General features: G+C 44.9%; 1 protein-coding gene across 1 annotated transcript in view; it reads right to left on the reverse strand.

Moving 5' to 3' along the window:
* HECW2 (HECT, C2 and WW domain containing E3 ubiquitin protein ligase 2) overlaps positions 1–14,419 on the reverse strand; it is a 149,852-nt gene that overhangs the window by 34,682 nt on the left and 100,751 nt on the right. Inside the window, exons 15-18 of the mRNA XM_056861110.1 lie at positions 14,224–14,326; positions 10,484–10,580; positions 8,217–8,300; positions 4,896–5,005 (exon numbers count right to left, since the gene is read on the reverse strand). Of these exons, the coding sequence (XP_056717088.1) occupies positions 4,896–5,005; positions 8,217–8,300; positions 10,484–10,580; positions 14,224–14,326 (394 nt within the window). The remainder of the gene's footprint in view (positions 1–4,895; positions 5,006–8,216; positions 8,301–10,483; positions 10,581–14,223; positions 14,327–14,419) is intronic.

Genomic DNA, 14,419 nt, shown 5'->3' on the forward strand with positions numbered 1-14,419 from the left:
ATAAAGTTGAAATGCACTGGCAGAATCCAGCTTTTTTTAAAAAAAAGGCACCACCCAAGTGATTTCAACCCACCCTTTCCATAATCCGTGGGTGGCTTTAAACATTCATGTCCTAGAAAGCAGGAGGGAAAGATTTGTTTGGCATTAAAAAAAACAATCACAGAAACTTTTAATTCGGCTAAAAACAGCATCCTATTTTACCCATTCAAAAGCAAAATGAAAAGTGTATGCAACTGAATTGTCTGTTCATAAGCAAAGTATTTGATCGCCAAGGAAAACTCACATTTGAACACCCAACTCTCAGCGCAGGTTATTGAAAACATATGAACGCCACACACAAAGCATTCTGAGACGCTTCGAAAAAGTAGTGTGGCCTGGCATTTTTTAAATTCACATCTAGTCTAATCTGTAATAGTAAACTACGAACTTAATTGCTATTTGAGCTCTCAGAGAGTTGCTTTTAGCTTCTTGCATGTATGACGCATAACCAAACTCGTACTTGGTTCTGAAAGTTAACTACTGGAACGAGGCGCTCAAAGACGTGTCTGCAGAAAACCCGCATTTCCCCACATGCGTTCATTTACTGCAACTAGGTAAGCAAAGCGGGTTGACTGAACCACAAATGCTATCTTGAGAGGAAAATTTCAGTACATTCACTTCCTATTTTAAATTATCTTCCTTCAAGGGTTGCAAGCGCCGTTCTACGTAGGTAGCACTTTAACCTTCCAAGCATTTTCCTGTTTCCAGCGTTTCATGGCCTGTGTACAACTGTGCTGCCTCTTGAATTTCCTAACCTTCCAAAATATGTTATCAAATCTAAGGAACTGAAATCACTCCATATCCCAAAAATATTAAAGCGGCTCTTAATGAGTCCCCTTGCAAGAGCACTAATAACATGGTGTGTGTGCAAAGCTCAAATGTCAGAGAGAGATGTAGGGAAAGCAAGAAAAAGAAGAGGAAGAGAAGATCACTGCATGAACTGATCTAGAAGAAGAAGAGTTGGTTTTTATATGCTGATTTTCTCTACCTTTTAAGGAGACTCAAAGCAGCACAATCGCCTTGCTCTCCCCACAACAGACACCTTGTGAGGGTTTGAGAAAGTTTGGAGAGAACTGTGACTAGCCCAAGGTCACCCAGCAGGCTTCATGTGGAGGACTGGGGAAACAATCCGGTTCTCCAGATTAGAGTCCGCCGCCCTTCACTACTACACCACTCTGGCTCTCACCATGCATTCAAATCAGCACGGGGGTCATCTTTGTTTCTCGTCTGGGTTAAAAAAAGGACATGCCAGCCCCAAATGGGTCTAAGAAGAGAACAACCTCTGATCTGAGCACATGCATAAGGGAACAGCAAATACAGAAAGCGAAGGCAGAAGCTGAATCAAAAGTGAAGTAGAGTTGCCAGAGAATGCCTGGCAACTAAAAGGAAAACAGTGGGGAAGGATATGGGGGGCACAATGTGGTGTCACGTCACTTCCTGTTAAAAAAACAACACAGAATTGACCAAGGTAGCTCTAGGAGTGGCCAGAAACTCTATAGTAAAACCATAGTTTCCAGCGATTCCTAGAGCTATCCAAGAAATGAGAAATGGTAACTCTAGGAGTCACTGGAACTCTATGGTAAAACCACAGTTTTTGGCAATTCCTAGAGATCCCCTTGGGGACTTTTAAAAAAACTGGAATTGACATAATGCTGCAGCCAGCATTTAAATTTTTTTTCCCCTATCACTGCTCACAGTGGTGGTGGGGAACAGGAGCAGGGGGCAGAGGGTGCACCCTCCTGGGGGCCTGACAGCCCTGAGCTGAAGTCAGAGCAGAAGTTAGACATTAATTTCAAGAGCGCTTAAAGTGGTTTGAGAGAGGCCTGACACCTCTTCAAGCCCTTGGCTGTGTACTCATTTCTTCTCTTCCTCTGGTCAACTAGGTTCCTGAATCTCTGCCAAAGCTTGCAAAATCTGTTTGCCAGAGGCACAAAAGTGGCCTGAACATATATACTTCACAAGCAACCACCCCCTTTCAAACCACCCTCAACTCTCTTAGCGGATTACTATCTCCATCTTTTCTAACACAGGGCAAGTGAATGAAATCAGCAAGGCATGCTGGGAAGGCTCCAGGCTATTTGAACGAGCTATAGGGCAAGAACACTGCTAAACACTGACAGGAGGAAGCCACGCAGAGTGTATCATAATCTCATCAGCAGCAGGTGACCATGACTTTATCTAGCAGTGAAACGTAAAGACATGGACTCTTCCTAATGACATACAAGCCATGCAACCAGTGTGGTATAGTGGTTAAGGGGGCAGACTCTAATCTGGAGAACCAGGATGGTTTCCCCACTCCTCCACATGAAACATGTGACCTTGGGCTAGTCACAGTTCTCTCTGAACTCTCTCAGCCTCACCTACCTCACAAGGTTCTGTTGTGGGGAGAGGAAGGGAACAAGATTGTAAGCCGGTTTGATTCTCCGTAAAAGGTACAGAAAGTTGGCTTATAAAAACCAACTCTTCTTCTTCTATTGAATTTTTCTACATCTCATACTTGCACAACTGAACTTTATTAAAATAGAAACTGCATCCAATACACACTTGCTGTTCAAGGGATTTCCCACTACCTGTTTGTTTATCAGTGGTTGTAGATTGTCAATATATACCAAGGCCCCCAATTTTTAATTTTCTTTTTTCCTTTTATTGTTATTATGCAAGACTTGAATTAAAGATGTAGCACGGCAACTGATTTCTGTAACATATTATCATGCATTCCATATACCGACATTAAATTATCCTCTTAGTGCACAACAAGCTCTCATTGCAAATCAGAGGCCGCTGCCAAGAATTTTCCAGGTAATTATAGCAATTACATCTGACTTAAGAACAACAACAGAGTGGAAAGGTTATTATGAGAGTAAATTGTATACAGTGTTCCAGACTGAGATGTGTGCGTAGTCGAGGACAGATAAAAGCACTTTTGTGACTATTCATGCCCTCCAAATGGGACCATAAAGCAGTCTGATTGGGGAAAGAGCTCTGTCACAAAGATCAGTGCTTAAAACGCTCGGTTACATCCTACCTCTCCATACAATTAGGTACATAACCTTCTTCCATCCCAAGAAGTCTTCTTCTACCGTTAAAGAGCCTTCCATTGGTGGATACCACCCACCGACTTTTGAATTTTGTGACAAATACTTTAACACATATAGATCTTTAGGACAGAGGCCAGAGTGTACGAATCTGACAATTTATGAGAATTCAAACTTAAGCTGACATATTCACCTCCATTTGCTTCAATGGAAGAATCCAAAGATAATTCATAAAAGACTACTTCTTACTTTGGGGTTGTTTGGCAAAATAAAAAAAATAAAAAAGGGAGGGCTGCACCAAAACAAAACGAAGGGGAACACACACAGTAATTGGTGCAAGGGAATTATATTTTAATAAATTCTGAAACCCCTACGTGTTTTGCGCGAGTTTCTTCAGGGCGATCTAATAAATAAAAATTACAAAAGTATTAACATAGATATATGTGATACAAAGTTAAAAACACTATTTAAGACAAACTTGTAAAGAATTTACACATAGGACAATTCCCCCTGAAGAAGCTTATGCAAAACGCATAGGGGTTACAGAATTTATTAAACTATAATTGCCGAGCACCCATTATTGTGCTTTTTTGCCTTCAAAACTAAACAAGCCACATAAAGCCCCAACGGAAATTATCACCTACTCACAAGAGATTCCTTTTCAGATTGCCCGAGGCAATTCCATTTGCCAAAACAATATCAGACTGAAGGAACGAGAGAGCAGATTGCCATGGTTTTTGAAAGAGAACTATAGATATAGGTAAAGCGGGGTAGATGGGAAGGTAGAAAAAACAACAGGATTCCAGCCTACATTTCTAAACACTCTTCCAAAACATTTGAGAGACATTCTTATACAGGGCCTGCTTCCACCGTTGCGTTCCTCCAGCATCAGTGATATTCACACTGTTGCTTGGTAGAGCAAAACAAGATATCTCACTCTGGTTGTTTATGCATAGGTACTTTCACTCACGTTCAAAAACCCCACCCCCCCGTCTGTCTCAGTTGTTCCTTGGAGTTATGCATGACTTTTCCCTCCATTAGAGATTACCTTGCTGCGCTAGCCCTCACAAATCCTGGGACTTCCCGTTCCTCTGTTAACCTGATTCTTCCCTCTTCCCTGAGCTCAGCCCAGGTGAAATCCCTGTGCATAAGGCAATGCAAGCTTAGTTTTGCTCACAGCCAATTACAAAGCAGCATGTCCAGAGGCAGGGATTCAAATACTTCCTGCTTCCTCGGAGCTCTTTCTGAGCAGAAGAAAGGCTTTTAAAAAATGAGGCTTGGATTCCCCCCTTTCTTTTCAGATTGCTCCATTTTTTGTTTTATGTTCTTAAAATGCTTTTTTATGCGGCAATTGGGTTTGGGAGGAGGGAACTTTTCTCTCACTACAGCCAGTTACGAAGTAGCATTTCAAGGGGCAGGGATTCAAATACTTCCTGATTTGAGCTTGGAGACTGCTGGTGCATAGACTCCCAAAAGGAAAGTGTGGGTCCAGCGAGCAACAAACCTCAGGTAAAACTCCCAGGCGTAGATGACCTGTATTTAAAGCCCCATTGCTCGGGATAATTTTCATTGCTTAGAAAGATGATTCTTTTGAGAAGCAAAATTCAGGCATCTATGATTTAAAAAAAAAATCCACAATCTGCAGCATCGTAAGGCTCATGCCTGCAGAGGGTTCAGCACTGTTCCAATGGTGGCCATGAGGTTACAGAAGAACAAAGTTTATTCATGAGGAATAAGAATAAGTTCATTCTTAAGGAATAAAGGAAAACTTTGATCAATAAATTAATGAATTCCCTTAAGGAAAACTGCCACGATGCTTACCTGGAGAGTTCTGAGGCGAGGACACCGGGGACCCTCGTGGTGATTGGCAATAACTGGGATGGAGTAAGGCATGCGGCGGCACATATGACATGATTTCTTCTTCAAATAAACTAGAAGGGGGGAAAGAGTAGAACAAGACAGACGTGTGTTTCTTTGAAGCCGAAAGCTACATCTTCTAATGCCATATTGCATTCTTTAAAACGTTTGTAAACCCATGCGTGAAAGTTATGGTGGGGGGCACGTGCTAGGAGCAGAGGGAGTGGACCAGAGAAACAGTGGAGGGGAAAAAGATTAAGCACCCTTTCCCATCTCTGCCCCTCAGTCACCCTTCCCCCACTAGAAGAAGAAGAAGAGTTGGTTTTTATACCTCGCTTTTCTCTACCTTTAGGGAGTCTCAAAGCGGCTTACAATTGCCTTCCCTTCCTCTCTCCACAACAGACACCCTGTGAGGTAGGTGGAGCTGAGAGAGTTTGGAGAGAGCTGTGACTAGCCCAAGGTCACCCAGAAGGTTTCATGTGGAGGAGAGGGGAATCAAACCCGGTTCACCAGATTAGAGTCCACCGTTCATGTGGAGGAATGGGGGAATCAAACCTGGTTCTCCAGATTAGAGTCCACCGTTCATGTGGAGGAATGGGGGAATCAAGCCCGGTTCTCCAGATTAGAGTCCACTGCTCTTAACTGCTACACCACACTGGCTGATAGAGTGAGAGGTTTGCATTCTGATATAATGTTGTCCATCCCTTTTTCCACTTAACTAAAATGTACTATGTCCTAATGTCTTCCCTGGTCTGTGCCGTGTGCTACATACATGGAAATTTTTGCCTAGTATGGATATCCAATCAGTTTATGGGAACACGGGTTGCATGCAAACTCAGGAGGGATGGCTATGAAGAGTACCCTGTGAGACAATATAAAGATTTGCCTTTCGCCATCCTGACTGCTGAGTTTGAGCGAGTATTTTCCCCTCAATGAAGGAACAGCTTGGGAAAATACATGGACGGGGTAGCTTGGGACAGGATACAACTGCTCATGCAATTCTGTGCCAACTGCTTCTTTCAATATCACTGCAAAAGCTACACACCACACTTACAAATCAGAAATACCAATCATCTCTTTTCGCTGTGACTTTCCAATGACACAATGCTTTATTGGTGGTGGAAAAAGCTGTCAACTCGACTTATGGCGATCCCTTATGGGGTTTTCAAGGCAAGAGACATTCAGAGGTGGTTTGCCATTGCCTGCCTCTGTGGAGCAACCCTGGACTTCCTTGGTGGTCTCCCATCCAAGTAACCAGGGCCAACCCTACTTACCTTCTGAGATCTGACAAGATCAGGCTAGCCTGGGCCATCCAGGTTAAGAGATGAACAGAGGTGGTCTGCCATTGCCTCCCTCTGCGTAGCAACCCTAGACTTCCTTGGTGGTCTCCCATCCAAGTACTAACCAGGGCCCACCCTGCTTAGCTTCTGAGATCTGACGAGGTTATCCTGGGCCAGCCAGGTCAGGGCACGGTGTGCCACAGATGCCCATAACTATATCTGATCTACAAAGCCCCCCCCCCATCCCAGTTATCACTTGTACGCATGGAGGCTTCAGTGTACTCAGAGCTTCCCCCCCCCCACAAAGGCTGCGCCATTAAGTTTAATGGAAGAGGAACTCCACTCCACACCATGTGTGATTGGTGTGAGTATAACTTTGCGTTCTTGTTCCTTGTAGATCAATGTCTTACTGCTTCTGGGTCCCCCCACCCAGTTCTTTCCATTTATTTGTTTGTTTATACTTTTATCCTGCCTTCAATCCCCAGCCAAGGCTGGGCTCAGGGTGGCTAACAACAAGATATATAGCACAATAAAGTATCATCAATAAAATCGTAGTGCAGAAGTAAAAAAGCAATTAAGCATCCCCATAAAATCATTAATTGTAAATAATCAACAAACAATAAATAGATGGGGCTCCTTGTTAAGTTGTAAGAACCCTGTGGCACAGAGTTGTAAGCTGCAGTACTGCAGTCCAAGCTCTGCTCACGACTTGAGTTCAGGTAGCCAGCTCAAGGTTGACTCCGCCTTCCATCCTTCCGAGGTCAGTAAAAGGAGTACCCAGCTTGCTGGGGGTAAAGTGTAGACGACGGGGGAAGGCAATGGCAAACCACCCCGAAAACATAGTCCGCCTAGTAAACATCAGGCTGTGATGTTACCCCATGGGTCACCTTTACCTTTTAAAGTATAGAGACCACCACAAACAGTGAGCAGTCAGGGGGGTAGGGATAGCTAAATACAGCTATTTAGTTGGTAGGAATATACAAAGGAAGGGGGGTAGGGAGGTCAGCTCTGATGAACAGCTGTAGCTGCCCTCAGCTATAGGCTTTTTTTAATCTATCTTATTTCCTTTTCTTCCCCTTTTTATAAATGGCACCTGTTGCAACTGACTGCACAGGTGCAATTGCATAGGTGCAATTCTGCAAATATATTGCTTTCCCTTCAATGTTTTTGGAGACGTGGACTCTAATCTGGAGAACCAGGTTTGATTCCCCACTCCTCCACATGAGCGGCGGACGCTAATCTGGTGAACCAGGTTGGTTTCCCCACCCCTACATATGAAGCCTGCTGGGTGACCTTGGGCTAGTCACCGCTCTCTCAGCCCCACCTACCTCACAGGATGTCTGTTGTGGGGAGGGGAAGGGAAGGTGATTGTAAGCCGATTTGATTCTTCCTTAAGTGGTAAAGAACATCGGCATATAAAACCAACTCTTCTTCTTCTTCTAATGTCACCTGTACCTTCAGTGTTGTCTCCTGCAAGCCACTGCTTGCATGGGCTGCTTCCCTCACGGCTCTCCCACCTCTTGTCCTGTCCTATTACAGCATCTTTTAAAAATGATTCTTAAAAAATCTTTTGCATCCAGACATAACGGCAGCTGCAATTGTGCAAATACAGCTTTTCTGGATTAAAAAAAGAAAACCCTACACAAGCAATTATAGGAGGAAATCTGTGCAAAGAGATGCTAATACAGGACAACGTGGTGCTAATAAAAGCATACAATACTATATGAATATCTCTTTAAGCCTCGTTACAAAGGAGATATACAATTTAAGATGATCTGAATGGATAGGCTTAAAAAATTCTCTGTTTTAAAGTCAGCTCCAAATCTGGAAACTCAACAGTGATTATTTCCAGCGTCTGAGTCCTCCGTTGCATTTCTCCCAGCTGCATTTCAAAGAACTGAAGCGGGAAATCACTGAGGTCATTAAATCAGCTCACGTCAATACGCCTGGCAGATAGTGGGCATATTCCACACACATTCATTCCAGAGCACTGCCAGGTACATACCTTAGTAACATGACAAGGTCTGCATCGCTGGATAAGCGCACCAGCCCCGGGGTTCCTTCCGTCCGTATAAACTGGATCTTCTCCCTACCAACACAGACAAAGCATTCCAAAACATCTCTGGCAAATAAGGCACTAATGTATCCCAGAGCGGCAAGGAAAAGCATCGGGTATATCAAGAAGACTTCTGGGTTCTCCCTCTGCGTTTCAGACACCATTTTCCTGCATGCCACACCATGTCCGAGCGAGTCTCACAACCAAATCCACTACCACCGTTGCCCTTGCAAAGCCCCTGACGAATGAGTGCCGAGGAACGGTTTTTCTGTTGCCTCCATCTCTCTCCGATGCCGAAGCAGCTTCAGGTACCCAACCAATGAAAATCAATCCCTGGAGTTAATGCTAGTTGTGGCTCTGAATTCCAAACAGCAGCCTGAGCCAGGGAGGAGGACGTTGCTGTTCTGTGAAAGTCAGCCGCTTAAAAGGTGTACACCCGCACCCCCCTTAGCACAAATATTAAGGAGGTTCGTGTTCATTGTTTTGGAAGCAGGCTGTGTGTGTAGGGCTTACGAAAGAGAGACGGGCACATGCTTTGCAAACCCCTGGAGAAGAGCAAGAGTCCAGTAGCACCTTAAAGACTAACAAAATTTCTGGCAGGGGATGAGCTTTCGTGAGCCACAGCATACGTTATTAAAAAAAAATGAATAAAAAGTAGACACATACAACCTGGATTTTAAAAGGGATTGCATCTGTGCAAAATATCCACATAGCCTTTTTCACACAAAATGGTGCTTGTATGTACCAAGAAGAACATGCATAGTGTGCTTTCCAGGTATGAAAGTAGAAGCACCTGGAATGTAATGACAAGAAAGTGCTTCCTCTGGCCAGTAATGCAATGAAATGGAGCCACCCACAGACAACATGGGCATTTCTACATACTTGAGAAACTGTGCGTACATGCGGGGTGGGGAGGAGATACCACCCTTAAAAAACAAATTCATCTTGAGTCCGTAACATAACGTTCAAAACAGTTAAAAGTTCTAGGAACTGACAGAAGGAAGAAGGGTGTTTCAGGGCCAGTTTTGTTCTGCGCACCCAAAGAAGAGGCCCCTCTCCCCAGACCAGAGCTGTCGACCTCCACGGTGGAGATCTCCCACTGTTATACTTGATCTCCAAACGACCAAGATCAGTTCCTTTAGAGCAAATGGCTGCTTTGGTGGGTGTTCCATATGACGTTGTACCCTGCTGAGGTCCCTCCCTTCCCCTCCCCTCCGTGGAGTGGTAGGAGACAGGCCAGCCTATTTAAGCAGACAGAATATTGACAAACTAAATGTATGCAGTATTTAATGACAATAAACAGATTAATAGTCATGAATCGTAATTCATTAAATAGGCGTGTAGATTTTCTATTTGACTCTGCAAGCCAGGCCCTGAAGCTCGAAGGTGAAAGGTCAGATGGGCACAAGCTTGTTTGTCCACCAACCTTAGGTCAGGGGTGTCAAACATAAGACCTGTGGGCCAGATCTGGCCCCTTGAGAGCTCTTATTCAGCCCGCAAGGCCGCTGAGGCAGCCACCCACCCACCCCAGTCCCAATCTGGGCTGGCGAGGCATGGCCCGCCTCAACCAAGTAATATTTATGTCATATCTGGCCCTCGTAACAAATGAGTTCGACACCCCTACCTTAGGTAATATGAACCAACACACATAGTGGGATACTGAGGTAGACACACATCCCCTGCACTCAATAGGAGATTCAAGTCAATCTAGAGTTGTGTTCAACCTGGCTACATCACTTTCCACAACTCCTGAGTGTTGGGTGGGGGCTGATTAGGGCAGGAATATGAGTATTCTTCTGGCACATGCCGTTGCAAGAAAAGCTGTTGATCCCAAACTACCCCTTTGCCCTCGGCCACCTTTGCGCACCAATCCTGCACTGTCTGCAGGTAAACATTAAAGTGTGATAATGCTCAACGAAGCCATTACAAGCGAGACTCTCTTTTCTCATTCGCTACGGCTGAAATGAGCCAAATTCCTTGTCTGAATGGTGTCGTTTTTATTGTATCCACCAGGCCTGGGAAATTAAATCTTGAAATGTGGACAATATAGAGTCAAAGTGGTGTGGGTAATCATGGGAAGAACTTGTGACCTGCCCACAGTAAATGTGGACAACATAGGTATGTGCATGCGCTACATGTGGATCAGCAGCATCGCTCCCAAAAGAAAGTAACAGACAACTTTCGCACTGGAGAAGGAAGACCGATCCGACGCTCACCTGAGTGAATGATTCCTGGTAAGATCTGGCTGTCGCTCCTGTAGAATTTCAAAGATATTGGGCTGCCGCAGAAACGCAACAATCTTATCATTGTATGCTAAAAAAAAAAATTCAACAGAAAGAAAAGACCTCTGAAAGATGGAATTCACTTCCTTTAGGGGTCTTGTTCAAGTTCTACCTTGCCCAAAGTTTAAGGCCATTTCCAGAAAGCAGTCCATTTCTAAAGACGATAACAACTACTAGTTTGTGGTGCTTTGCTAATGCAAACCAAATCCAGAAAGTGTGCACTTGAACCCTAGACAGGGTGAGCCCACAAACTCCAAAGGAAAAGGGAGGAAAATAAGAAAATCAGGATAAAAATGATTCAAAATCCTCAGAGACGCGAAGTGGTGTGGGCCATCAGGGGAAGAACTTGTGACTTGCCTACAATAAATGGCACAGGCACCATCCAATAGGTACCCCTGCATCCCCAGAGGAAAATACCCACTACAGTGGTATTTGTTTGGGCAAGAAGCACAATTCACCACCAGCTCCATGTCACTGTTTGGTGATGACAAACATCAACCCTCTCCCTCAGTCAGAGGACAAAAGGTTTTACTCAAAATTCACCTGGTCATCACATGCAAAAAATATTTTAAAAAGCAATAATTTGAGGTTGATAATATAATTCTCTTCTCCCAAATCGAAACCCAGTTTAAGTCTGCGGTTCCACTCTGGTGTTTGTTTGCTTTTTCTGGGAGTAAACTCCACTGAACACAAAGACGAAGAGGAGAGTTGGTTTTTATACCCTGATTTTCTCTACCTTTTAAGGGAGACTCAAAGAGGCTTACAATTGCCTTCCCTTCCTCTCCACACCACAGACACCTTGTGAGGTAGGTGGGGCTGAGAGAGTTCAGAGAGAACTGTGACTAGCCCAAGGTCACCCAGCAGGCTTCATGTGTGGGAGTGGGGAAACCAACCCGGTTCACCAGATTAGTGTCCGCCACTCATTCATCCATTCAAATTTATAGTCCACCCTCATTCCCAGCAAGCCAGGCTCAGGGTGGGTTGAAACCTTAAAAATGCATTAAAACTTCAAACAACAATAAAACATTAATACAATAATAAAATATTATAATATAACTTTAAACAGATGGCAATGTGAAGGAGTGGGGAATCAAATCCGGTTCTCCAGATTAAAGGATGCTGCTCTGAACCACTATACTACCCTGGATCTCATGTGCTGGTCACTGACCGTAATAAAGAGTATCTATCTATTACTGGATCTCAAAGGGATTTACTTCTGAGTAAACCTGAATAGGACTGCATTGTAAAAAGGTTTTATAACCAATTACACAGACTGATAGGAAACAAAGTAGGCCTCCTCAAAGTATAGCTGGATTTAGCTCTGGAGAAAGGGCCAATTAGCGGAGCCTAAATCAGCTGCGACTGTCAAAGAACTGGTGCTGCTGAACAAACATCCAACCACTCCAACAGGATAATTAGCCGTGGTGTCTCCCCGCCACCACCACCACAGAGTAACAGCTGCTCAGTCCCATGAATTAACTTCTGTTCTCAGTAGCCATGAATCACCTCTGCTGAAGCCAAGGGCTTTCTTCCCGTGTCAGGAAGAAGCAAACGTACAGGCAGTTTCACAAGAAAACCAGTTGAAAGGCAAAAAGGGATACTGGAATCAATGCCGCTGCCTGGGGAACTAAAACAGCCCTGAAACTACTGAAAACTTTTCACTTCCATTATCACAGACATTTTGCATGGGTCCATTCCGCTGAACTTCTCCAGTCTGTTAAACTTGTGGTGGTTGAAAGCGCCATGGGGTTGAAGCCGACTTACGGCGACCCCGTGGGGTTTTTCAAGGCAAGAGACGTTCAGAGGTGGTTTGCCATGGCCTTCCTCTCCCTAGCGACCCTGGCCTTCCTTGGTGGACTCACATCCAAGTGCTAACCAGAGCCAACCCTGCCTAGCTTCCAAGATCTGAGGAGGTCAAGTTAGTATGGACCATCCAGGTTAGGGTGAAGATTGTCAGAAACACATCGGCGAATACCTGAGGCACTCTGTTTCCATCCTGAGCCAATGCTCTTGGTGTTTTGTTAAGGTGGCATTGTAAAGGTGGGGTACGGGTGGATCGTAAGTTAAATATGAGCAGCCAGTGTGATGCAGCGACAAAAAAAGCTAACGCGATCTTGGGGTGTATCAACAGAGGCATAACGTCCAAATCGCAAGATGTCATAGTTCCGCTGTACACTGCATTGGTCAGGCCGCACCTGGAGTATTCTGTGCAGTTCTGGAGGCCCCACTTCAAAAAGGATGTGGGCAGAATGGAGCGGGTGCAGAGGAGAGCGACGAGGATGATCAGGGGTCTGGAGACGGAGTCCTGCGAGGAAAGGCTGAGGGAGTTGGAAATGTTCAGTCTGGAGAAGAGGAGGTTGGGGGGGGGATTCGATTGCTCTCTTTAAGTATTTGAAAGGCTGTCACTTAGAGGAGGGCAGGGAGCTGTTCCTATTGGCAGCAGAGGATAAGACTTGCAATAATGGGTTTAAATAGCAGGCACAGAGGTACCAGCTGGATATTAGGAATAAGCTTTTTACAGTAAGAGCTGTTTGACAGTGGAATCAGCTACCTAGGGAGGTGGTGAGCTCCCCCTCACTGGCAGTCTTTAAGCAGAGGCTGGATAAGCACTTGTCAGGGATGCTCTAAACTGATCCTGCATTGAGAAGGGTTGGACTAGATGGCCTCTATGGCCCCTTCCAACTATGATTCTAAGTGCACTTTACCACCTCAGCACTCTACACCTTACTCTCTGGCGTCTGTATGCAAAGTCTCAGAGGCTAGCCACATGATGGTGAGGGGTCTGGAGAGCAGGTCCTATCAGGAAAGGTTGAAGGAGCTTGGTGTATTTAGTCTGGAGAAGACTGAGAGGTGATATGATAACCATCTTCAAGTACTTGAAGGGCTGTCATATAGGGGATTGTGCCAAGTTGTTTTCTGTTGCCCCAGAAGGTTGGACCAGAACCAACGGGTTGAAATTAAATCCAAAGAGTTTCCATCTAAACATCAGGAAGCATGTCCTGACAGAGCGGTTCCTTGGTGGAACAGACTTCCTCGGGAGGTGGTGGGCTCTCCTTCCCTGGAGGTTTATAAGCAGAGGCTAGATGGCCATCTGTAAGCAATGCTGAACTTAAGCAGATCATGAGAGGGAGGGCACCTTGGCCATCTTCTGGGTATGGAGTAGGGTATCACTGGGGGTGGGATGGGGGGAGGAGGTAGTTCTGTGAACTTAGGCAGATCATGAGAGGAAGGGCAGGAAGGGTTGCATCAGTGTTTGGTTCTCGTGGCCATTTCTTACACGCCCAGGGTAATGCTGATCGCCACTTTGGGGTCAGGAAGCAATTTTCCTCCAGGCCAGATTGACCAGGGATCTTGGAGGTTTTTTTTTTTTTTTTTGCCATCTTCTGGGCAAGGAGAAGTGGTCACTGGGGGTTGTGGGGAGGGGGAGGTAGTTGTGAATTTCCTGCATTGTGCAGGGGGTTGGACTAGATGACCCTGGTGGTCCCTTCCAACTCCCTTCTATGTGATAAGAATGTTATCATAACTTAGGACATCCCTAATGTTTCCACATGTATTTTTTCAGGATGAGAACAATGCGTAGGAGTGATCCCATGTCTAAAAACTATTGAACGAGTAGCAGAGTGCAAAACTACAAGCAAACTCTCCTCTGAGGAGACTCCATAGAACAAACATACCCACAGGAACCATGTCCTGGTACTGAGCCCTGTTGACGGTATTGAACGTACTCGATGGCCTTGGCAGAACAGGAGGTCCTGAGTGACGAGCGTCCTCTCCAACCTGGAAACACAAACAAAGACGTTCCCAGGAATAAAATTTCATAGAAAGAAGTTTTTCCCCCCTTAATGCAACAAATTTATTATTTGGCAGAAG

This window comes from Euleptes europaea, chromosome 15, assembly GCF_029931775.1.
Source record: "Euleptes europaea isolate rEulEur1 chromosome 15, rEulEur1.hap1, whole genome shotgun sequence".
NCBI classification, from domain to species: Eukaryota; Metazoa; Chordata; class Lepidosauria; order Squamata; family Sphaerodactylidae; genus Euleptes; species Euleptes europaea.